At 42.0% G+C, this 27,234-nt stretch overlaps 1 protein-coding gene across 1 annotated transcript in view; it reads left to right on the plus strand.

The window, feature by feature from the left end:
* The window catches only part of CPXM2 (carboxypeptidase X, M14 family member 2), a 123,841-nt gene that overhangs the window by 18,068 nt on the left and 78,539 nt on the right, over positions 1–27,234 (plus strand). Inside the window, exons 2-3 of the mRNA XM_070752536.1 lie at positions 5,379–5,480; positions 26,471–26,580. Of these exons, the coding sequence (XP_070608637.1) occupies positions 5,379–5,480; positions 26,471–26,580 (212 nt within the window). The remainder of the gene's footprint in view (positions 1–5,378; positions 5,481–26,470; positions 26,581–27,234) is intronic.

A 27,234-nucleotide genomic window follows, 5' to 3' on the forward strand; every position in this document is an offset into this window, starting at 1 on the left:
ACTACTTCAGCTTCAACCGCAACAACACAAGAGCACGCAACAGATTCAAACTTAATACGAACCGCTCCAAACTTGACTGTAAAAAATATGATTTCAACAATCGAGTTATCGAAGCGTGGAACTCATTGCCGGACTCAATTGTGTCAACCCCTAACCCCCAACATTTCTCCCTTAGACTCTCCACGATTGACCTCTCCAGGTTCCTAAGAGGCCAGTAAGGGGCGTACATAAGTGCACTGGTGTGCCTTTTGTCCCCTGTCCAATTGTCTTTCCTTTCTCTCACTTATCATATATATTTTCTTTTTTTCATATATCTTCTCCTCTAAGTTCACTTTACCCCTATATATATTACTACATGTCTATTTTTCTTCCTATGTATTTGTGTATTGGACAAATGAATAAATAAAATAAATAAATAAATTCACTGGTCTCATTAACAAGGCAGAATAGAACAGGGAGTGGCTTTGCAGCCAGAAGAAATGCATGCTAGCCTCCTTTTTTGTGTGTCCTGGGTAGAAGGACAGCACATTAAACCATATGTCTGGATGTGTCTTTAGAATGAATACCTTGGCATTGTGATATTAATACAGCTATTGGCTAATGATGCTTGGAAAATAAGCCATTTCCTCTAAAGCTTGGGAAACAGCTTGGCTTCTTCTGGGGCTGATTTTAATTTAAATCAGACTCAGCTATGCTCCAGATATCACTGAGAGCATTGTAAGCTTTGTGCTCTCTGCCAACGCCAACTCCAGCAAGTGTCTAGTTTCATTCTGTCCATCTTCTAATCCCCACCTAATTTTCTGTTTCAACAGAGTATTGAGAGCCCTTAGTGCTGTCTTTGCCACTGGTTTGGCTGTACACCAGAAAAACAGAATAACAAAATAGTTTTTTAAAAAAAATTGAAGCACATATTATGAATGGCCAAGATTTATATTTCTGAGCTTGGAAAACCTGATCAATGTCATAATAGTGACAGTAATAACAATGGTGATCTTTTAAAAAAAAACAACTAGAAGCCTCCCACACATTTATTTGCTTGGCTTCCTCTTTAAAACTTGTGTCGACACAGTAATTCTAGCTTTTTCTCATGTTTCACTTGATTTTCCAATTTAACTGAGATGTCTGCCAAAATTTCACTATCCCATAATTACTCCATTCTGTAATGAAATAAGATAAAATAGCGCATAAATGAAGGGGATAGGAAGGCCAGGATTCAATAATTGTCAAATGCCAACCCGGCTGTCTTGAAGAAGATTATGATGGTTACCTTAGTACCGACAGAGAATCAGAGAAATTTCTACTAAAAATTTGTGAATTAATATCCCACTAATAGTGGCAGATATTACTGCCGAAAGGTATATGGATGCTGTATCCAGAAGGTCAAAATTCTCTCTGGAGAAAGGAGAAATCTATTTGAGATTGCCATAAGTACTCCACTCTGTCAGTCTGTCAGTTTGTCAGTCTGTCTGTCAATCAATCAGTCTGTCTGTCTGTCTTCAACATTCATGGTCTCTTGAAAACTGCGAGTTGAGGGATAATCAAGCTCAGACCCACTAATGTAGCCTGATATGGATATGTTCAAACAAGCCTCACTTTTTTATTCAGTTCCATGTTTACTTTCTCAATATTATTACAGCTTGTTAAAGATTGAAAACTTTCAGAAGGTTTGGTTGTATTTGCTTTGTTAGTTCCCATTTAGTCCTTTAAGGAAGAAAATTGCAAGCTTTATAGAATTTTTTAAAATATACAAATGACACTAGATGATGAATTGACAATTACAAAAGAGGTACAAATGTACAAAAGAGGTAAAAATAAACAAACAAACAAACAAATAAATATCAAACCAGAAAAGTGATGCATCTCTACAATAGATTCACAAAGAAAGATTTATTGGAACTGTCAAAGAGAAGTGACTGACAGAAGATGAAAAGCAGTGTAGCTAATTTCTATTCATGGAGTTACAAAAAATATTTGGTGAAGATGTGAACAATTCTCAAGAAAAGTCAAGAGAGTATGAAAAAACAAAGCTTTGGATTTTGAAGGGATTCAGATTTGTTGGGAGAAATAGAAAAAAAATATGGCATCACTTTATTTAATCAAGGTTAATAATGGTTTGCTATATCCACTAATGTCTAATGCTTTACAGATTAGAACTATAAAACAATATTTCAAGGATTTTATTTATGAAGATCTGATTTTATCTCCAGTGAGGTTTAATGGACTTTTTATTAGGATTGGATGACGATTTGAAATTTTTTTGTACTTGAAAATGCTATATAAGTGTGAAAGGAAAGATTCAAAGTTGGCTAATGAATGTAATTTGTATAATATATTGTTATTACAGATAATCCTTAACAGATTTCTTTTACTGATTAAGATGGAGTGAAGCATTAAAGAGTTTATTATAGAAGTTGGAGAAATAGGATGAAGTAGTGATTTTTAAGATATGGTGATAAACTGTTAATGGAGGCTATACTTGCTAGGGAAGAATTGAGAATTTTCTTTTCTTTTTCTCACTTTTTTCTTTTTCTGAATTTCTTTATTTTCATTTTTTCTTTTCTTTTCTTTTTTTGAGTATTTTTATTCAGTGTAGAGTGTTAATTATATTTGAATAGCATCTTCCTAACTAACCAAATTTCCAAAAACTGAGATAGAATCACAGAATGGAAAGGGGGCATTTTTCTAACATTCAATCATACAATTGTAATTGCTAAAGGGAAGTTCTATTTTAGTAATATGTTTTTAGTTCAGTCCCCCATATAATGTGGAAAACCTCTACCTCTGACATCACCATCAACTTCCATTAATGGAGAGCCCACCATTTATTGTGGCCTTTGTTCTCTTCTTAAACTGTTCATCCCGTTAGGAATGTTTTCCTGATGTCTAGTCAAATCTACATCTTTGTAACTGAAACCCACCTTTTCTTCTTGTCCTTACTTTAACAATTGTGCTACATTTTCTATGTTAGGGATCTCCAAACTTGGCAAACTTGTGGACTTTAACACCCAGAATGGCTGCCTGAGGAATTCTGAGAGATGAAGTCCATAAGTCTTAACAGTTGCCAGGTTTTGAGACTCCTGTTCTATATCACTGTCCTTCAGATAATTGAAGATAGTTATCATGTCTCCCTGCAGTCTTCTTTTCTTCAGGCAAACATATCAATCATCTCTCATGATTCCTTATAAGTCCCCCAGGTCCCACAAAATATTGGTTGCTTTTCTCTGGACATTCACTTTTTGAACACCTGAATCCTTTTGGACTGATGACTAATAATCTCCTTTCCATTCTACACTCATGCTGTTTATTTTTCCTATTCAAATGTAGAATGTTGTATTTTGCTCTGCTAAGATTTATTTTTTGGGTTTTTAAACAATAATCCATTCTATCAAACCTCTCTAAATTTTGTCCCTCTAAATTTAAAAATGACTGTCTTTTAATGTGCTTTTTCTCTTATCTTGGTGCTGTCTACAGATTTGATAATATATATTCTAACCCCTTTTAAAAATACTCTATAAATATGTTGAAGACCACAGAGTCTAAAAAAACCCCCATGTTATGTTGCCCAACATTTCAGTCTTGAAACAGAACCGTTCACAGAACTCAATTTTTTTTACCTATTCTGTATCCCTCTATTACAGGGGTCCTCAAACTTGGCAACTTTAAGACTTGTGGACTTCAACTCCTAGATTTCTGGGAATTGAAATCCACAAGTCTTAAAGTTGCCAAGTTTGAAGACCTCTGCTCCAATTGAAACATAACCCAGTATATTTTTATGTTCCCCACTAGAATCTCAGGATAGAGTTCTTGAGTGCTTTGTTGAAGAAAAAGTTCACTATTCACATTCTCATGGTTATTTTCATTAAAAAATCACTGGTCTGTTATGATCATGTGTCTTGTAAAAGTCATGCTGGCTCCTCCCAAGTGATGTAGTCTACAATGACCTGAATCCTTTGGCTCCTCTCATTTGAAGATCGGGACATCATTTGTTCTTTTCCAGTTCTCTAGCACTATTCCTATCCCTCATGATTAAAAAATAATAGAAATAGGCTCCAAAATGACATTGACAAACTCCTTCTTGGTTTTCAAAAGTAAATATTCTAGCTCTGGAAACCTGAATCCATTCATGTTTACCAGGTCACTTATGTTAGAGTTTTTTTTTCTGTTGAAAAAATAAATCAGAAGCTCTCACAGTCGACTTCATTTAGCTGAATCAAATAACTTCTTTATAATCATATCAAAATATTTACAGTACCATACATTCTTCTTTACAGGACGTTGAGATCATACTTCTTGCAGACATCATAGCACAATGAAGACTTTACACAGGCAGAACTCATGGAGAGAGACATAACACAATGGAGACGTAGCAGAGACAGACTGAGACTGGAGACCATACCCAGCTACAAGTTTAGATCGTTTGCACATGCTCAGTAGCACTTTACTCTCATTGGCTGAGTCAGTCACATGACTCTTCCAGCTCATGAATATTCCGACAACTTCCTAATAAAGTCTGCAAATGGTCTATTCTATTTGAAAATCTGATTTCCTTTAAGTTCTTCTGGGAACATACATTTTCATCTTTTTAGATACTAAAAGAGTTCTGTCATATGAGCTGACCCTCATCCTAGTTATGTCATATACTGTAGATTTAATTTTATTAACTTCAAAAGTGACAAAGTTTATTTATTTTATTTATTTATTTATTTATTAGATTTGTATGCCGCCCCTCTCCGTAGACACTCTTGGTATATTTTGGAATATACTCTTGGTATATTTTGGAAATTGTGAGATCCTAAGATTTTCTATATGTTTTTAGATCCCATTTCCCCCTGCAGACCTGTGATTATATACATAAACTCAGACAGCATGAGTGGAAAACAACCAGTAACAATAATCAGCAGTGTAGGTCAGTGGTGAGTTGCTCTCGGTTCAGCCCAATTCAGCGAACTGGTAGCGGCGGCAGTGAAAATTTCCTCTCACCCACCTGGGATGCTTCTGCGTGTGCACAAACTGGTAGCAATGTGAAAAGCTTGCTGAGGAATTCTGGGAATTGAAGTCCACAAGTCTTAAAGTTGCCAAGGTTGGAGACCTCTGGTATGGAGTATTTCTGATATACTTGGATAACACAAAAAGAAAATATCCTGAAGATTGTTGAGAAATCACAGAATCCCCAAGGATTCACTTTGCCTTTTCTAAAAAGTATCCAATATTTATCTGTTTTTGAAAAGTCAGGGAGACAAATGTGAACTCTTTACTTCCTTTTTAACCGTCTCACTGGAAATTATGTTTCTTTTTTGTGTTCCTTATTCTTGTCTTTTTGTCTGATAGTTTATATTTGGCGAGAATTAATATCATGTATTTCTCTTTTCTGATGTCAGCTAAAAATGGTAACAAGAAAGGTGAGAAAAACAAGAAGAGCAATGAAAGAACACCAGATGGCGACTATGAAAGGCGAAATACTGGTGAAGACAGCAGAGAAAGTAAGCGAGAATCAAGATTTGTTTGCACCTCTTTTTTGGTGAACTCTTTCTTGGGACAAATTTTAATGACGCGAGAAGCAATCCTAAAAATAAATATTTGATCTTATAGAATATGAAGGCGATTCATTACAGTGGTTCCTTTATAAATAAGAACTTATCAACTTCTTTGTGAAGTGCAAGAAAAGCACTTTAAGATTAAAATGGATAAATGTGGGAGAAAGTGAAGATAACAAGCAAAGGACTTTGAGTGTTTAGCTGTAGATAATAATAATAATTAATAGTAATAATTTATTTAATTTGTATGCCGCCCCTCTCTGTAGACTCGGATTTATATACTGATTAAGTTTCAGAGGAATAAATCAGAATAAGACAGATCTGAAAGGCATCCAGATCAAAAGTAGTCAAAATCCAAAGTTTCACAAATGATTTGGCAATTTTTTTAAAAAAAGATGCAGACACAGACAATGCTTCTTTAAAGTGGCAACATTGCTTTTCAAGGTTCTACAGACCACAAAAAAGCAGGGATGATAAGCAGGTGGAGGAGGAAAGGGGTGTAATTTTGCAACTGACAGCTCTGGCTTTTAATTACAGTATCCGCTTTTAAAGGAGTCCCCAATTATAGTGATCTGCATTGAAGAATGCTGACTATTGAAGTAATATATTATATAGCAACTGTATCAGTATTTCACAATCAGAAAATAGGGATTATTTCGACCCATCATATTTGGCACACTTATTTTTAGCTGTTCCTCTCTGCCTGTTCCAACATGCATTATGTCCATTATCCCTCAATTAAACAAGATATTATGAACTGGATGCATTTCCAGTAATCAACCTTTCCTTGACAAAGTTTCTGATTGAAACGTTTAAGTTAATGCTGGCCTTCGAGCAGGCTACTTTGAGTTATCAGGACAGTGCAGGAACAAGCGTTAAGTCAGGAGTCTGTTGTGCTTCTAGGGATACAGCTCTCAATTACAGCTTTGCTTTTCCTTGGCGACAGATGAGCACAAAGATGTTTCAGGCAATCAATATGTGTGTCTTGAGGCCAGGAAGAAGTGCTTCTTCTATGTCTCAGTTTTATGTTGAGTTCAAAAAGCCTATTTTCCTCCATGTACTGATAAGGATGGCAAACCAACACATCATTTTGTATAGACTTCTTCACTTCGTCTTACGGTACCATCCTGGTTTATACAAGGATTGGGCAAAGATAGGAGTAAGCAGTAGGCTCCAGTCCCTAAATTAAAAGCCCTATGCAAGAAAGGTCATCACAGTTCTGATGCCATGGCAGCAACAGTTTCTATTTCTATATTGAAGGGTCACTTAGAAGAAAACATTCTTCCCCATTCTTGCAGCAGGCACGGCATAATAATCAATTTAATTCCCTGTCTGAGCAAGTGTAGAAAATTGGGGCAAGGAGATCCATTATAAATGAGCATAAATCCAGGAAATCCCAATGACCAATTAGGTCCCACAGAGTTGGGCTTCTCCGGGTCCTGTCAACTAAACAACGCCATCTGGAGGGACCCAGGGGAAGAGCCTTCTCTGTGGCGGCCCCGGCCCTCTGGAATCAAGCCCCCCCAGAGATTAGGACTGCCCCCACCCTCCTTGCCTTTCGAAAGCTCCTGAAGACCCACCTATGTCGCCAGGCATGGGGAAACTGATATAACCCTAGCTACTTTGGTTTTATGTATGGTCTGTTAGGTTGTGTGATTGTTTTTTATAATAAGGGTTTTAAATTGTTCTTTTAATATTAGATTTGTACATTATGTATTGTTGTTGTGAGCTGCTCCGAGTCTTTGGAGAGGGGCGGCATACAAACCTAATAAATTATTATTAATTATTGTTAAAAACATGGTGAAGATCCACTCAATTTTTTTAAAAATATTATTTATTTATTTATTTATTTATTATTTGGATTTGTATGCCGCCCCTCTCCGAAGACTCGGGGCGGCTCACAACAAGTGAAAAACAATCCAATACAATCCAATTAATTAAAATATTATGAGTTTAAGAAAATCCCCTATACTAACATACACACATACAGGCATACCATATATAACTTCAACGTGCCCAGGGGAGATGTTTAGTTTCCCCATGCCTGACGGCAAAGGTGGGTTTTGAGGAGTTTACGGAAGGCAGGAAGAGTAGGGGCAGTTCTGATCTCCGGGGGGAGTTGGTTCCAGAGGGCCGGTGCCGCCACAGAGAAGGCTCTCCCCCTGGGGCCCGCCAACCGGCATTGTTTAGTTGACGGGACCCGGAGGAGGCCCACTCTGTGGGACCGAATCGGTCGCTGGGATTCGTGCGGCAGAAGGCGGTCTCGGAGATATTCTGGTCCAGTGCCATGAAGGGCTTTAAAGGTCATAACCAACACTTTGAATTGTGACCGGAAACTGATCGGCAGCCAATGCAGACTGCGGAGTGATGGAGAAACATGGGCATACCTGGGTAAGCCCATGACTGCTCTCGCAGCTGCATTCTGCACGATCTGAAGTTTCCGAACACTTTTCAAAGGTAGCCCCATGTAGAGAGCATTACAGTAGTCGAACCTCGAGGTGATGAGGGCATGAGTGACTGTGAGTAATGAGTCCCGGTCCAGATAGGGCCGCAACTGGTGCACCAGGCGAACCTGGGCAAACGCCCCCCTCGCCACAGCTGAAAGGTGGTTCTCTAATGTGAGCTGTGGATCGAGGAGGACGCCCAAGTTGCGGACCCTCTCTGAGGGGGTCAATGATTCCCCCCCCAGGGTAATGGACGGACAGATGGGATTGTCCTTGGGAGGCAAAACCCACAGCCACTCCGTCTTATCCGGGTTGAGCTTGAGTCTGTTGACACCCATCCAGGCCCCAACAGCCTCCAGGCACCGGCACATCACTTCTACCGCTTCGTTGACTGGGCATGGGGTGGAGATGTAAAGCTGGGTATCATCGGCATATTGATGATACCTCACCCCATGTCCTTGGATGATCTCACCCAGCGGTTTCATGTAGATGTTAAATAGCAAGGGGGAGAGGACCGACCCCTGAGGCACCCCACAAGGGAGAGACCTCGGAGTCGACCTCTGACCCCCCACTAACACCGACTGCGACCGGCCAGAGAGGTAGGAGGAGAACCACTGAAGCACAGTGCCTCCCACCCCCAACCCCTCCAACCGGTGCAGAAGGATACCATGGTCGATGGTATCGAAAGCCGCTGAGAGATCGAGGAGCACCAGGACAGAGGATAAACCCCTGTCCCGGGCCCGCCAGAGATCATCCATCAACGCGACCAAAGCGGTTTCTGTGCTGTAACCGGGCCTGAAGCCCGACTGCTGGGGACCTAGATAATCGGCTTCTTCCAAGGACCGCTGGAGCTGGAGTGCCACCACCTTCTCGACAACCTTCCCCATGAAGGGAAGGTTGGAGACTGGACGATAGTTGTTGAGTACTGCTGGGTCCAGGGAAGGCTTCTTGAGGAGGGGGCGCACAAGCGCTTCTTTATAGAGTGATGGAAAAACTCCCCTCCCCAAGGAAGCGTTGGTAATCTCCTGGGCCCAGCTCCGTGTCACCTCCCTGCTGGCCGAGACCAACCAGGAGGGACACGGATCCAGTAAACAGGTGGCGGAACTCACAGCTCCAATGGCCTTGTCCACTTCATCAGGTGTCACCAGATCAAACTCTTCCCAGACAGGTGGACAAGTACGTGCCCCAGTCACCTCGACTGACTCGTTGTCAGTCGACTCTGTTTTACAATTGGAGTCGAGGTCGGCCCGGATCTGAGCGACTTTATCAGCGAAAAACGTGTTAAACTCCTCGGCACTACTCTGCAAGGGCTCCCCAACTCCCCCCTGGTTAAGAAGGGAGCGGGTCACCCTAAACAGAGCGGCCGGGCGGGATTCCGCTGATGCAATCAAGGCGGCATGGTACGCGCATCTTGCCGCCTTGAGCGCCACTTTGTAAGTCTTAATAAAAGCTCTTACAAGTGTTCGATCAGATTCAGACCTACTCTTCCTCCATCGCTTCTCTAGACGTCTCTTTTGGCGTTTCAACTCCCGGAGCTCCTCGTTGAACCATGGGGCTCTACGGGGTCTAGCGCCACGGAGAGGTCGCAAAGGCGCAATCCGGTCGAGAGCCTCCGCAGCAGCCGTATTCCAGGCCTCCGCAAGAGACTCCACCGAACTGTGGATGAGTGCCTCTGGAATAACCCCAAGCGCCGTCTGGAAACCCTCTGGATCCATTAGGCGTCTGGGGCGGAACATCTTCATTGGTTCCGCCTCCCTGCGGGGAAGGATTGGAGCCAGGAAGTCAAGCCTTAGTAGAAAATGGTCTGACCATGACAAAGGCACTGCTTCTAAGCCCCTTAGTCTCAGACCATTGCTCAATTGCTCGGAAAGGAATACCATGTCAGGTGCGTGCCCCCCCTCATGAGTCGGACCCCGTACTACTTGAGTCAGGTCCATGGCTGTCATGGTGGCCATGAACTCCTGTGCCAACCCCAAGGTTTCGCCGAGTGACGGCAGGTTGAAGTCCCCCAAGACAATAAGTCTGGGGAACTCCACCGCCAACCCGGCTACCTCCTCGAGTAGCACAGGCAGGGATTTTGACACGCAGCTGGGAGGCAGGTACGTGAGAAATAAGCCCACCTGAACCCCTAAGTCCAACCTCATAAAGAGTGACTCGCAACCCGCAATTTCCGGAGCAATGAGTCCACGTAGGCAAAGGCTCTCCCTGGCTATAATAGCCACTCCTCCCCCCCTTCCCTGGGGTCGAGGTTGATGCCATATCTGAAACCCAGCTGGGCAAATTTCAGAGAGAGGAACACCTCCCTCTGGGCCCAGCCAGGTTTCAGTGATACATGCCAGGTCGGCCTCCTCATCCAGGATCAAATCCCGGATGAGGAGAGCTTTATTTACCACCGACCTGGCATTAAGCAGCAGCAACCTGAGTCCAGGGCCAGAGTTACACTCTGTACATTAAATTTATATGCTGCCAATTACTGCCAAATGTTTTCATATTTGGCACAGTCAAGGGACTTATATGGCTATCCACAAAAGGAAACCCATATGAAATTTTTGGCTTCTGTCATCTATGATGGGAATCAGAATATTAAAGTGCATTAGCTACTATCAACCACAATGAAAAAGGGGAAGAGGTATATAAGTCTAAGTGTTATAGATTTTACTACTGTGATAATGGTCTCAAAAATTATTATATATTGTCTCTAGTTCACTCCATGTTTGTCCTCTTGCAATATAAAAGAATGCTGTGTTTGTTTTGATATAACACAGTATTTACAGGCATGCTTTAATTAAAAAGATAGATTAGTCTGTCTTTTATCACCTTGTATCAGTACATTTAGATCATAATACTATATTTTGGAAAACCAGCAAGAAATAAAAATACACATTACTATTCTATCATTGATCTATATCTATCTATCTATCTATCTATCTATCTATCTATCTATCTATCTATCTATCTATCTATTTATCTATCTATCTATCTATCCATCCATCCATCCATCTTCCATAGCTATCTATCATCTATCAGTATAGGGCAGGGGTTGGGGAGATTCAAGTTCTAGGCTTCCTTTAGGTAAGGAAGCTGGCTGGATTCTCCCTCATCTCTAGAACTGGAAGTCTAAAAATAACAGTGTCTACCATCCAACACTAAACCAGTATAGTATTGTCTTTAACCTTAAATGAATAGGCCTTAAGTTTAGTTGATTGCTGCAAGGTTTTACTGCTCATAGGAGAAATCCCTCCCCTCACATAAGCTAGTCTTTTACTGATAGAAATGAAAAGTAAATTATCTTTTGGACTGATTTTCAGAACAGTGATCCACTACTGTACAAGCAACCAAGTTAGAGGCTGATTTGATAATGTGAGAAATTTGGTGAATTCAGATTTTAATTTTAATTTATTAAATGTATTCTTCCTGGATTATTATGGAATGTGAAATTGGAAGTTTAGTATTTAAAGTAAATAGAATTCTGGAGTTCAGTTATCTAAATAAAAATACAATTAGAGATTGCATTTATTTGTATTACAGGAAGTAAGCATAAAGTGTGTGTGTATACATATACACATACACACACATACACACAGGGATGGGCAGCAGGCAGGATGGGGTGGAGCACAGTTCCACAGGCGGAAATGAAGCTGCATGCACAGCTCCAGCTGACCGGTGGCAGTAACTTCCTGGATTACCAGTCTCAACTCGGCTCTCCTTTTCCCCCCTGCTGCTGCTGCTGTGTGCTCCTCGCTTTTTCCCTCTTTCCTCCTTCCTGACCTTGGACGAGCTCTCCTGCACAACTCCCCTTCAGCCTCACGCGGCCACCTCCCAAGACCAGGAGAACCACACCACACCGAAGCAGTCTGGGCTGCGGTCTTTTTCCCCTCGCAAAGCCCTTACTCGGCCCACAGCTGAGATGAAAAGGCATTGTGCGGCAATAAGAGTTCACTTGAACGATGATGCTCGTTCAAGCCACTCCCACCTGGTCACATGGCTGGCAAGCCACTCCTACCAAGTCACATGACCATCAAGCCACACCCACAAAATAAGGTACACCCACAGTGTAGCAGTAAAAGTTTTGGTTGCCCATTACTGCATACACATATAGATATATGAGGGGGGCAGAACAGAGGGAGGGCACATAAGTATGTACTAGAGTGAGTTGAATGTTTAGTTACATTGAAAACTGATGTAGAAGTCAGAAACAACAAATTAAGTATTGTAAAAATAAAAACTACACAATCAGATTTGATAATGTTAGAACCATCAGGAAGCATTGTTTATGAATAAAATAGTAGCTTCCTTATGCTAAATTATCCACTGGTGTTCTCCACTATTTTGCTGAAGAAAATTTCTTTTCTCCACAAGTGGTGATTAAAAGTTCACATAATCTTATGGTTAGCTGCCTGTTTCTATTTGAAATAAAAGCAGTGCTCATTAGTTATTAAGATATCAAAACATGAATTTAGACATAATTTATGAAAAGCTTTTTTATTGCATCCTGCATCCGAGTTATAAGCTGTGGAATAGTCCAGCACCAAGAAAATTGAAAATGCAACCTTATTTATGTGTCCCATAAATCTCACTAGATCCTTTGTCTTAACTACAAGTGGGCGTGAAAAAGATTTTGCCCCATAATCATCACAATTTTAAAAATATACACAAATCCACTGTAGCTAAAGCTTATTTCATAATCCATTTTTCCTTATATAATTAAGGTATTTTAATTAATATAGTTAGAAAAACTGAAAAGAACCAAAATAACTCGAGATATTTCAAGCTTGACATTTTAGAAGCTGAGCAAAAAAAAATTTCTCTTTTCATCCATTGTATTAGTAAAATTGAGGCTTGTCTGAACTGCATGTTTGAATATTCATTTTTCCATTTGCTGCGTTAGGAAAATTGTTTTGAAGACTTACTTATCCACATGCTGGCTTGTTATCAGCTGTGCTAGTAGCTGTGACTGCTCTAGTAATGCCTGACTTAATCCTTTTCAGAATGGCAATTAAAATTTGACTTGTCAATTGCCCAAGCATTTACTCCCTGTTTTGTGAGATTAGTTGTTACCGTATTCTTGGTGTATAAGACAAACCTAGATTTTAGAGGAGGAAAAAAGGAAAAAAGTATTCTGAACCAAATATTGTAGTATTATATTGTTTAATAAAATACCAGTGTTGCAGAATACTTTTTACAACATGTATACTTTTTAAAACCATGTACACTTTTTACAAACTTCAAACCTGACAACTTCAAGATTTGTGGACTTCAACTCCCAGAATTCCTCCATCAGTCATGCTAGCTCAGAAATGGGAATTGAAGTCCACAAGCCTTAAACTTGCCAGATTTGAAGACCATTGCAGTCCTAACCCCTAACTCAAACAAACAAACAAAACAAACAAACGAGAACAATTCATTTTGTTACTTGTACCTTTAGTCACAGAAATGGATAGTGATAGAATCATTTACAATTACAGTCCCCTGCTGAGGTTGCCTTAATATTACTACTATACCATGAGGTTTTCAAAGACCCCTCTATTGACTACTCCAATTTTCAAAACTGAAGTGCATGGAAATATATGGTGATGATGATAAACCTGAAATATTCCTTGAAAGGAGTGTTTCTAGAGTAGGGATCTTCAACCTTGGCCACTTTTAAGAGTTGTGACACATTTGCTGGCTGAGGAACTCTGGCAGTTGAAGTCCACAAGTCATAAAGTGGCCAATGTTGGAGACCCCTGGACCAGATGACCTACGATACAGAGTCCCTTCCAACTCTTTCTCCCTGTATGTGTGTGCGGGCTCGAAGTCTAAAAACAAAACCTTGTTTTCAAGACTTTTTAAATTCTGTTTTGCCCCTCTTCTTTTGTTTCTCTCTCTCTCTCAGAGGTCAGCAGCAGCGACGGCAGCGTTTCTTAGCTGGAGGCTGGCGGATTGCTGCTGACTGCCACCCAAGTCCCCTCACCCAATGCAATGTTTGGTGTAGCCTGGGATTTCCAGCTCAGAAAGGCTGCCACTGCTGACCGCCACTCTTTTCGGCTTCGTGGGGAGGAAAGCTCACAAATTCCAAAGCTGGCGCCCTCTCCTCCAAAAGGTTGAAAATTAGCTTAGGCGAGCAAGCTGTGGCAGGGGCTGGGAAAGGCAGCAGCTGCTGACCACTGCCCTTTTTGGCTTTGTGGGGAGGGAAGCTTGCAAATTCAGAAGCTGTCACCCTCTCCTCCAAAAGGCTGAAAAGCAGCTTAGGTGAGCAAGCTGTGGCAGGGGCTGGGAAAGGCAGCAGCTGCTGACCACTGCCCTTTTTGGCTTGCAAATTCTGAATCTGTCACCCTCTCCTCCAAAAAGCTGAAAAGTGGCTTGGGAGAGTGAGCTGTGGCACGGCCTGGGGAGAAGCGGCAGCTGCTGACCGCCACCCTTTTTGGCTTCGCAGGGAGGGAAGCTCATGAATTCCAAAACTGGAGCCCTCTCCTCCGAATGCCCCGCCTATCCCTGGGGCCCAGCCACTGGCCTCCAGCCGAGAAAGGCTTCGCAGGGAGGGAAGCTCATGAATTCCAAAACTGGAGCCCTCTCCTCCGAATGCCCCGCCTATCCCTGGGGCCCAGCCGCTGGCCTCCAGCCGAGAAAGGCTGCTAACCACCGCCCAACTCCCCCCACTCCATGCAATGTTCGGTGTATAAGATGCACCCAGTTCTTGACACACTTTTTTGCATCAAAAAGGTGCGTCTTCTACACAAAAAAATATGATAGTTATTTGTTTCAAGTTGTTAACAAGCTGCCACAGGATAAAGAAGTTGGAGCTGCCATTTTTTCTATAAATAGTGATGGGTGTGTGTGGAAAGCTGGCTTAACTTCTGCAAGTGGGTTGGATGGCTATGTTGTAAGGTTTTGATTGAAAGACCATGCAAAATCTGTACAGCCACATACATTGGACAAACTAATAGAAGAATAAATGCAGGTATCACAGAACACAAAAATGCAGTCAGAAAAAAGAGAAAAACTTCCTCCCTTTTCCAACACATTAAAAAAAGGACATGAAATTGACTTCGAAAAAACTAAATTAATAGAAATAGAAAAAATATTCCCTCAATATGAATAAACATGATGATACCTCCCACCTACCAGAGATCTGAAAGCTAGCTCTAGTCAATAAATGAATCACAACCACAACTCCACAACTCCAATGTCAATCAACTAACCAAACGTGACTCCTCCAACCAATCAAAACGTTACAACACAGCCATCCAACCCACTTGCAGCAGCAAGTTAAGCCAGCATTCCACCACTACCCCAATTTTTATAGAAAAAACGGCAGCTCTGACCTCATTTTGTTTGCAGCAGATCAAAACCCAGGATACCAGGCTGAAGATAATGAATGTGATCTCGTTGAAATGCCACAAAACACTCTCAAATCATGGAACCCACGCCCCCCGAACAAATCAAATATTTATTTTATTTATTTAATTGGATTTGTATACCCATGAAAATCTATGAAAACACACATACACACGTATAAGCATGTGCACACATGCAAACACAGTTCCCTAGATTATATATTTATTATTTGTAGCATGTAATGCTGAATGTAGTTGCTGCATCTCCCTCAACTGTAGAGCTTAGATCTTTATAGAGAACTGTGAAATTGGGAATAAAGAAATTGTGAAAGAGACTATAAGAGAAAGAGGCACATGAAGATCTTTTCTTAACGAACTCTCTGTCACTCATGTGTAGAGAGGTTTTCTTAGTCAGTATGTTGAAAAATTGATTGGCCAGCACAGAATAGGAATGGAATAAGAGCTAAAAGCAGTGGAAGTCAAAGCAAAATTTGTTTGGCGTATGTGGAGCCACAAAGTTTTCTTAATTTTTATGTAAAAATCTTCATCTGTGCGATGAAGCTTCAAAAATATAAATCTAGATCATTGTTATATTCTGTTCTGCCCTTTGAATATGGCATCCAGATCTAGGAATCTCAATACAAATAGTCCAGAGGAGAAAAGTCAAGATGTTCAAAGACACAAAAGAAAAACCTTCAAGGAACGGTTGGCTGCCCTGGAAATTTTTAGTCTAGAATGAGTGCATTGCAGAGAGACACAAAAGCTGTCTTCATCTCTGGTTGTGTTCCAGAAGACAGGCAAGAAACAATGGATTTAAATTATATAAAAGCAGATATTGAACAGATATCAGGAAAAAAATGTATTAATAACTGTTCATTAACAGAACTGATTTTTATAAAGTTAATAAACTTTCTCTGTTGATGTTTGAAAAGAGATTGCTTGACCATCTAGTTGATATTTTTATACTACATTATTGAACTAGATCAGGGGTAGGCAAAGTTGGCTCTTCTATGATTTGTGTACTTCAACTCCCAGAATTTCTGAGCCAATCATGCTAGCTCAGGAATTCTGGGAGTTGAAATCTACATGTCATAGAAGAGCCTACTTTGCCTACCGCTGAACTAGATGATCTCTAAGGAGACTTCCAGTACATTCTCTGATTATTATTTATTATTTTTTTAGCATAAATATACTATTGCTGACAGAGTATGAAAAACAGAACAATTTCAAAAGTACACAGTTCCTAAGTTATCTTGTATAATATCTGAAGCTTAACTAAATCTCTTGAGCCTTAGTTTGGAAAATAAATCTCATGAGAAAAGATTGGCTGGAAATTCTTGCTTTCAAGTATCTTAGTATAACAGATGCCTAGCATCAATTAAGAGATAAATAAATAAAAGTATTGGCTTCCACATCTAATTGGAATCTAGGAAGCAAAGTGACATGAACTCACTTGATGACCAATGAATAGATCATTCTTTTACTAAATATAGTAAACAATATTACCAACTATTTCAGTGATATTGTTATTGTGGTTGTTCATTATTGCATAAATGGTTCACACAAGCAGAAAGCCATGCTAGACTTAATATGACTTCTTCTGACATCGTCTGGAGTTAGAGACTTTGGCCTGCCACAGAAAGAATGAGTGATCATTTTCTCATATTCTGAAAAAGTACTCCACAAATATATATTTTCTTTTATGTACACTGAGAGCATATGCACCAAAGACAAGTTCCTTGTATGTCCAATCACACTTGGTCAATAAAGAATTCTATTCAAATACTTCCAATACATCGAAGTATTCATTTCTAATGCTATGGGATACTGCACAATTCAACTCTACATAAAAATATAAGTAGTCCTTGCTTAACAAGCCTAACTGGGACCAGCCACTCTTGAAAGAGACAAGACTCCCAAGTTTCATATCTTCGGATTTTGTTTTCCTTTTATCCTTTCCCCCTCCCTTTATAATGCTCAAGTGCCTGTTTATTGTCTTGTCATATTGAAAGTAATGTGATCACAGCACAGCCTGAGGGTGAGAGCCAGACTATGCAAACAGCTTATTCTTTTGAAATATCTTGAAATCTTTCCACTCTGTGATGGGGATGGAAGACAAAAAAAAGCAAGAAATTTCTCAGTCTCCTTTGCCAGACCCTCCCTGAAGCAGAGGGATCACAGAGGGATTTCAAGAGAGTAGGCTGTTTGCTCTCAACACAACAAGAGCAAAGCAACTGCACCTGTAGTATGAGTCAGGCAAAGGAGAAAAATGCCTATAGAAATCTCTGGCTTGCTTTCTCACCCCACCGTGACAGAATTGAGCAATTAGAGAAGGGTTCTCAAAAGCATACTGTAAGCTGTTTGCACAGTGTCCCCGCAGCTCTCAGTCCCAGTCTACAGACATTATCACATGGCTTTTAATGTGTAGAAGAACAAAATGGCTTACCTTCTTGCTCTCTTAGGTCAGCACAGGTTATTGTGTACCATAACGATGACGCAAGACTGAGAAATGCCACGAAGGTCATAAATAGTCATACTTCTAAGTGAGTTGTAAAGTTAATTTTTCAATTCCATTTTAAGTTTGAATTATTGATGAATAAATGGTCCATCAATGAGGACCACCTGTATAAAAGCTGTGCTTTTGTTAGTAATATCAGCTACTCATAGCTGGTCAAGGTCAAGTAGGCATGAACTACAGAGATACGGCATCTCTAATGTTTGTCTGGAAATTCTAAGAATAATCTCCCATCCTTATTAATACAGTAGAGCAGGGATATCATACTCAAGGCCTGCGGGCTGAATCTGACCCATGGGGTGCTTAAATCGGGCCCACGGGTTTGTCTTGGAAATAGCAAAGGTCCAGCCCATGGTGCCTATGCCAGCAAAAATGTAGTTCAGGAGGGCTGCGTGTGGCCCTCCCGAGCTCTGTTTTCAATGGCAGAGGATTGCAGGAAACCATTGCAGCCAAAAACAAAACTTGGGAGCTCATTTTCACTGGCATAGTACTTGGGCCACCACAGGTGCCACTGACATGAGTGATATTGAAGTAGACCCAGAGACAGGGTTTGAGCAATCGGTACTTTTATTCAGCTCAGAGAACAAGTGACAGCTCAGCAAGGTAAAGTGACAGTTCAGCGAGTACCGACTGGCTCTGCAGGGAGAAACCGCTTCTTTTATACTTTTGCGGTTCCCGCCAAAGCGAGAGCCGGCCGCGTCTGAGCCAATCAGGAGCGACTTCCTGCTTGGGCTCAGACAGCGCTGGAAAAGAGGAACAAACTATTTACAGCGTTACAAGGTAGCCATTCCAGGATACAACACCCCTCCCCTCATAGTTGGACTCATCCATCAAGAAAGCCACGTGACGAAGTCGTCCAATCGGTGAGGCCTTCGAGGCTCTCGCGCTGACCTGCGCAGTCCATTTTCTCCTTCGCCACTGACTGTGGAGGATGGCTCGCCGCTGCTCTCCCGGTGCGGCGGACTTGGCCTGGCGGGCCCAACGAAGGCCTCGGAGGACGAGGATGGCTCGGCGTCGCTGGATGGTTCCCCCTGGCCCGATAAGTCTCTTTGCGTGTTTCTTAGTTCGGGCAATGTACAAAAGTCTGTTGAAGGGGGAGAGTCCGAGTCAGCGGGTTGTTGCAATTGGTTTTCAGTTCGTTTCCGAATGTGGTCTATGTGTCGTTTCCACAAACGACCATCCTCCAGTTTAACAATATAAGTCTTGGGTGCGTTTTGCTTAACAATAATTCCCTTCATCCAGTTTACATTTCCATCAAAGCATTTTACATATACATTTTGACCCAAATACATTTCTCTTTCTGGTTTCATGCACATTTGGTTATTATTCACACAGAACCTTGGGTTTAACCTGTCTAATGGTGACCTCAACTTTCTCCCCATCAATAACTCTGCAGGGCTTACATGTGTGTGCGAGTTAGGGGTAATGTGCTGGGTTAATAAGAATTGGTCCAAGTTCTGTTGCACATCTCCAGGGCCTGACCTGTGCAATGCCTCCTTTGCCACCCTTACGTAACGTTCTGCCAACCCGTTAGCCCAGGGCGAGTAAGGCGAGATGAGGGCATGTCTGACCCCTAGGCCATCTAGGAATAATTCGAATTGCCTGGCTGTTAGTTGTGGTCCATTGTCAGACACTAATAGATCAGGGCAACCATGGGATGCAAACAGTCTGCTCAATACCTTGATAGTGGCACTTGTGGTTATGTTGTTCATTGCTATTATTTCCAACCATTTGGAGAAAGCATCAACCACTATTAGGAAGTACTGAGACCCCACTGGGCCAGCAAAATCAATGTGGATCCTAGACCAAGGGCCAGCAGGCTGTTCCCACTCAGCCGGAGTTGTTTTGGGGGGACTGGGCCTAGACTCTTGGCACGGGTCACACTTTGAAACCCAACTTTCAATATCAGCATCAAGCCCTGGCCACCATAAATGCCCCCTTGCTAGGCTCTTCATCCTGACAATCCCAGGATGGCCCACGTGTAACATTTTGAGTACCTTTTCCCTTAGGCGTTTGGGGATGATCACTCTATCCCCCCACAGCAAACAACCTTTTACATATGATAATTCAAGCCTTTTGTTCTTAAAATCACACAATTCAGGTTTAACAATATCATTTTGCCATCCCTTTAGAACACAGTTCACCACTTGTTTAAGGATTTGGTCTTGCTGCGTGTGTGCAGCTACCTCTTTTGCTGTGGTTAGTGGGTTTTCCTCGAGTTCTATCATTAGCACATCTGTGGCAGGAACAGGGTCTTCTACCAAGTCTGCTATGGGGCATCTGCTGAGGCCGTCTGCATGATTGATTTCCTTCCCCCCCTTGTGGGTGAGCTCATACTGATACCCTGAGAGGAAAAGGGCCCATCTGATTAGTCTTGGAGACATAAAAGGTGGAGTGGGCTTGTTGGGGGCTAGCAGGCCTAGTAGGGGTTTGTGGTCAGTGACTAGCTCAAAGCTTCTCCCAAAAATGTAATTGTGAAACTTCTTTACCCCTGCCACTAATGCTAGAGCCTCCTTGTCTAACTGGCTATAATTCCTCTCTGTGCTGGTCATGGTTCTTGAAAAGAATGCTATTGGGGCCTCTGTCTTATTCGGTAGAACGTGAGCTAAGACTCCTCCTATGCCGTACGGCGAAGCGTCGCACGTGAGCCTAATGGGTAGTGAAGCACTATATTGGACTACTACACTTTTAGAAGTTATTAAATTTTTTATTTGAGAAAAAGCTTCACGTTCAGTTTTCCCCCATGTCCAGCGGGCTTCCTTCTGGAGTAAACGATGGAGAGGCTCTGCTACTGTTGCCTTCTGCTTTAAAAAAACGGAATAAAAATTAAGGAGGCCCAAAAATGCCTGCAACTCATTCTTATCTTGTGGCTCTGGGGCTTCTCTAATTGCTCTCAGCTTCTCTGTTGTGGGGTGGATACCTTCCTTATCTATTTTATACCCAAGGAATTCAACACTGTCAGTTCCCCAGACACATTTATCAGGCTTGATTCGTAACCCTTTGTCCTGTAGCCTCTTAAGTACTTCCCTTATTCTTTTGTTCACTTGCCCTTGGTTTTCCCCTGCAATTAAGATGTCATCAAAATATGGAATTGCCCCATTTACCCCTGACAATAGGCGTTCCATGATGCTCTGGAATATTCCTGGGGCTATGCTTACCCCAAACTGTAACCTCGTGCATTTGAAAGCCCCCCTGTGTGTTACAATCGTTTGGGCGTTTGCTGTTTGTTCATCGACCGGAAGCTGCTGGTAAGCCTGGGCCAGGTCGATCTTTGCGAACCTTTTTCCCTCCCCCAGGGAGTGTAAGAGTTGTTGCACGACCGGGATGGGGTAGGGGTGGTGTTGGAGTGCCTTATTCAAGGTTGATTTGTAATCAGCGCAAACTCTTAAAGAGCCATCTGGCTTCAATGGTGTCACTATGGGAGTTTCCCATGGCCCCTGTTCCACAGGGACCAAAATACCTTGACTAATGAGTTTGTCCAGCTGCATGTCCAGCTTGGGGAGAAGCGGAAGGGGAACCCTGCGAGGTTTCAGTCTGACCGGTGGGACCTTGGGGTCGATAGAGAAAGATATAGGGGGTCCCTTATACAATCCTAAGGTGGGGCTGAACACTTCAGGGAACTCTTTCACAAAGTTAGGCATATTATCACAGTTTACATTACACACACCCGAAATTTCGATCCCCAACGGTTCCATCCACGCTAGACCCAGCAGGGAGTGTTTGGCCCCCGTCACAATAAGCATGGGAAGGGTACATTTCACATTCTTAAAGGCAATAGGTACATTTGCTGTTCCCAGGACCGAGATTACCCCCCCTTGGAAGTCTCTGATCACCAATGAGGTTTGAGTTAAGTCAGCCTTAGACACATTAGGCATGTATAGTTTAAATTTTTCCCAGGGCATGATGGTATATCTCGAGCCCGTATCCAGCTCCATTGAGCAAGGCTGGTTATTTAGTAACAATGAGATAACAATTTTAGCCCCCTTTTTGGTTGCCGTGTTATTCACGGAAAATTTAGAGTTACCTCTATTGTAGTCGCGGTTAGCGCTTGAGTAGTTCCTTTGACCCGAGCTGCGGAACGGTCTCCTTTCTCGCGATTGGGGGGGTTGGTTTTGAGGTCGCTGGTATTGTTGTGTGGCAAACGTTTCTTCTGGTGCCGTTGCTCTGCATGCGATGGCGATGTGGCCTCTCCGGTTGCAACGGTGGCAAGTAGCGTCTCGGAAGGGGCATCGATGGCGCTGGTGATTTCCCCGGCAGCCCGCGCAGGGGGCTGGGTGAGTAGCTCTAGGATGTCTCGGCTGGTCTTGCAGGAGGAGGCAGTTGTCCCCGTTTCTAGTCGGCTGGCTGAGGTCGTCTGTTCCCTCGGCGCTGGGAGACTCGGCGTTGATTTTGGCAATGATTTCTCGCCTTCCGTGCTCCTTTAATTCTCTTGCCGCTGCGTCGGCTGCTTCCGCGGTTTGTGCTAATTTAATTACGGTTTGTAGCGTCGGCTCTTCTTCGGTGAGGAGTTTGTTTCTCACCGAGTTGCTCTTCATGCCGAAAACCAAGGCGTCGGTAAGGCGAGCTTCCGGGTCTTGAAACTTGCATTGAGCAAGTACCGTTCGAAGCCGCGTTGTGAATTGGCTGATTGACTCGGTTTCTCTCTGAGCCATCATGTGAAATTGATGCCGGTAAACCATGGCTGGTCTGGTTGGTTTAAAATGGCTCGCTAGTTTCTGTTGAAGGACGTCCCACGCTGTGGCTCTTGCTTGTTCTGGCTCGGTGAGAGTTTGGGCAAGTCTACGGATCTCTGCGCCGCAGTAGTTGAGAAAAATAGCCCGTCTGCGATCGGCTCCGGCGTCCTGCATTCCCGCCGCCTCGAGGAATATCTCGAAGGTGGCCATGTACTCGTCCCATGTCATTTTCTCGGAATCGAAGAGTTCTGGAGCCTGGCCGATCTGGATTTTGTCCATGTTGCACGCGAAGTTCTTCCGTTCGTTCGTCGCCAGTGAAGTAGACCCAGAGACAGGGTTTGAGCAATCGGTACTTTTATTCAGCTCAGAGAACAAGTGACAGCTCAGCAAGGTAAAGTGACAGTTCAGCGAGTACCGACTGGCTCTGCAGGGAGAAACCGCTTCTTTTATACTTTTGCGGTTCCCGCCAAAGCGAGAGCCGGCCGCGTCTGAGCCAATCAGGAGCGACTTCCTGCTTGGGCTCAGACAGCGCTGGAAAAGAGGAACAAACTATTTACAGCGTTACAAGGTAGCCATTCCAGGATACAACAGATATTGAGCTGGCTACGCCCATCCTGGCCCATCCCAGCCCCCAAGGTCAAACACTGAAATTGAGTTTGACACCCCTGCAGTAGAGATTTCATTAAAGCAGAGAGTGTCAGAAATTTCCCTTCCACCTTGGGATTAGATATGCTTCTTTCTTCCTTCTTTTTCCAGCCTTCCTAGAGCCCCTCATAAATACGTAGCTGAAGATGACATGGAATTTCAGAGAAAGAACTTTCCAATCCTGGCATTTGAAACTAATATCCAGATGGCAGCTGGGAAAAGTCTGTACATATAGGACAGACCTATAAATATATTTTTAAAAGAAAGCTTGGCTGATTATTATTTGTGATACATTAGACATTTCCTGAGTATCTTACTAAATAAGAGGCTTATAACTATTTTTAATGGTCTGTGTATAACTGCTTGATTCTGTGAGTGTATATAAGGCTTGCTTGAATTCATTTTAATTAATTGAAATTGGTTTTTTTCCAAAGAATGACATCATCTAACATAGAAAGAGAGCATTTCTATTAAGATACTTCTCATCAGCTTATTCCAGTTTTCTTCATAAGTATTGAATGTGTGTTATACAGCTGAAAATATACTAGTCCAGAATGTGAGCCTATTTGTAGATTTTATTTAACTGATCTGTCTTTGCAATTCCCTTTGTCTGCTTTTTTGTCTTGAAAAAAACAAGACGGCTGTCAAATATGTACCAAAAAATGCACCAGCTTCTTAGGTTGTAAACTCTATCCATCTCTACTAGACGACATAAAAGTCTGTGGTTGTTTTGGGTAGCTATGATTTGAGTTAATTATGAAAATATAATGTGAGTTGTAGCGCTGAATTTACAACTCAAGCTGTCATTATCTAAGCCGATGGTGAATTTTCCAACTTTTGACATCAACAATGGTGGGCTCTGCCTGACTGATTGGAAGCACAATTCAAATTCGGGAAATTTTCAAGTGCGTTGTCTACAAAAATAAGTGATGTACTTTAAAAAAAGATTTAAGTTGTGATATTTTCATGGGTATTTTTACAGGGGAAGGCAGAATTGGGAACTTTATTGAGACGTTCTGTGAAATATAGGCACAGAACAACACAGAACATAACAATCATTCTCTGGTTTGTAGGACTGAAATTTTAGTTAAAGATACAGTTTTCCCTAAATAACCTTTATTGCCATTAATATAGAAATGTTACGTCATTTCAGCAACCATCTCTTAAATGCTGCAGAGTGAACATTGCTTACAAGAAACTTTAACTTTACTGCACTCATCTTTATAACATAAGGGGAATAGAATACAATCAGTACTCAAAATCAATACACAATCATTGGCTTATTATATCAATCAGTGACTGGCTAAATCTCCCGTATATAAGTGGATGTGCCTTCAAGGTGGCTGATTGTAGATGTAATTCCTCCTCATTTCCTCTACAATTCTATGTAATTAAAAATAAAACAAACTACTTCTATTACATCAAATATGTTGTTCTATTGCATCCAAACTCCAGAAAGGCTGTCTGTGGAAATGTTTAACAACACCAAGCAATCAGACCATATTTTCAGCTAAAAAAAAGTTTTCTGGCAGGAAAAAAGTGTTTATTGTCTGCTTTACAGACCAAGTCTGTTTTAAATGGGAAAAGAAAGGATGTTCAGAAGAGGAGGAGGAAGAGGAGAAGGAGGAGGGGTAGGGGTAAGAGAAGATGGTATTGGCAGTATGCCTGAATACTTCCTTCCTTCGTAAACTCCTTAACACCCACCTTTGCCGCCAGGCATGGGGGAATTGAGATATCTCCCCTCGGCCTATACCATTTATGTATGGTATGTTTGTGTGTATGTCTGCTTAATAACGGTTTTTTAAAAATGTTTTTAAATTATTAGATTTGTCACGAATTGTTTTATTGCTGTTGTGAGCCGCCCCGAGTCTGCGGAGAGGGGCGGCATATAAATAAATAAATAAACAAATAAACAAACAAACAAACAAACAAACAAACAAATAAATAAATAAATAATGACTAATCATCAAGTACAAGGCCTAAATACAAAATACCTGTGATAGAAGATAATAGATATTCCTCCTGAAGAATGCCAATAAGGATTTAACAGTCATACTGACCAGTAAACTATATAATCTAAAACAGGGGTGTCAAACTCCAGGCCATGGCGTTCTTACATCTGGCTCATGGGGTCACCCTGGAGCTCAGGAGAACCACACACAGCCCTCCCCCCGGGTTCCATTTTCACTGGCAGAGAGGTAGAAAAACAAACTAAAAACAAAACAAAAGGAGAAACGATTCCTCTTTTGCATTTAAGCATGCAAAGACAAGAAAGGAAAAAGGGAAAGAGGAAAAAAAGAAGAAGATGGGATGATGGGAAGGAAGAAGAAAGTAGAATAAAGAGGGAAGGAAAAGAAGAAAAGGAAGGGAGGGAGGTAGAAAGGAAGGAAGGAAGGGAGACAGGGAGGGAGGAGGGAGGAGGGAAGGAAGGGAGACAGGGAGGGGGAGGGAGGAGGGAAGGAAGGGAGAGAGGGAGGGAGGGAGAAAGGAAGGAAGGAAGGGAGAGAGGGAGGGAGGGGGAGGGAGGAGGGAAGGAAGTTTATAATGAGAGTGAGGGAGAGTGTCAGGGAAGTCTTGCCTTAACACTTGGCCACCACAGGTACCTCTGACACTAGTGACAACAAGCCCTGGCATTGGCCATCCCAGCCATGGTCCCCTGGCCCTCCAATGTCAAACACAACTCTGATCTGGCCCTCAATGAAATCGAGTTTGACACCCCTGACCTAAAGCCCTAGTTAATATTTTAAAAGATTTATATATTTCTTGAACTATAATTATATGAATATTTTTGTTGACACCGCTCCCCAGTGTTCAGATGACTACTGTTGAGACCTAGGTAACTGGAATCAAATAACAACTAGATTTATTTTCTGGAAGGATTTAATAATGTGGTTACAGTAGCTCACATGGTTAGGATCCTGGATAGCAGGTTAGCATGCCCAGGTGGGAGATCTGAATGCAGCTGTGGGGCAGGACGAGCTCCCATCCTATCCTGCCAAGGAATATGAAAGGAATCCCCAACTGGGCATCCTTCAGGCAATGATGATGTCATCACTGTCTAATACTTTCAATCCGGACACACGAGTATGGTGCTATGTAGTAACTGCAATTTCAGAAAACAATTATTGAATATAAATTACTAATACTACTGCCAAGCACTCAGGTCTCAAAATTTACACCATACAGTTGCAAAATTAAAGGCAAATCCATTTTTTCCCCCACCAATGGGAATTTCCTCCTTTTGAATACTCACAACAGAAGCATATTTAAGCACAGCATTAGTGAACGTGCATATGCTTTGTTGACTGCTTTCTCACTTAACAGTTAAATATTTGCTTTCCAGGCTGTCCTCCCTTGGGTCTTGAAACTTTAAAAATTACTGATTTCCAGCTACATGCTTCTACAGTGAAGCGATATGGCCTGGGAGCACACAGAGCACGGTTAAACATACAGGTAAGATTATCTTCCTTTTAATAAAAGTGTGAATATATGTTTTTTTTCTGTCAAATCATATATTATACCTAGATTATATAAATATGTTTTATATATATATATACATGTATGTATGTGTGTATATATACACATACATACACATATACATACACATGCACATACATACATACATACATACATACATACATATACACACACACAATATGAAGGTCTTGGCATATTCGGGTTTCTTCCCATGTAGGATTCAGAGAATTCTGGCGACGTTTCGACGAGGTCCCACTTCAGGCTGGTGCTTTAGTCCTTGTGCTAGGGCAAACACATTGAGATCTGAGCTGCCTTCCCTCTACAAATACTGGTGGGTGGGTGTGGAGTGCTGGCTCAGCAGCTGCAAGCTGTGTTGAAACATCCTGGTGAGTCAGTGGGGTAGCACCTGGGGTCACCCCATTGAGCACCCCACTGACTCACCAGGAAATTTCAACACAGCTTGCAGCTGCTGAGCCAGCACTCCACACCCACCCACCAGTATTTATAGAGGGAAGGCAGCTCAGCTCTCGATGTGTTCACCCTAGCCCAAGGACTAAAGCACCACCCTGAAGATGACGAGTGGGACCTCGTCAAAATGTCATCAGAAATCTCTGAATCCTACACGGGAAG

Source organism: Erythrolamprus reginae, chromosome 5 (assembly GCF_031021105.1).
Source record: "Erythrolamprus reginae isolate rEryReg1 chromosome 5, rEryReg1.hap1, whole genome shotgun sequence".
Taxonomy (NCBI): Eukaryota; Metazoa; Chordata; class Lepidosauria; order Squamata; family Dipsadidae; genus Erythrolamprus; species Erythrolamprus reginae.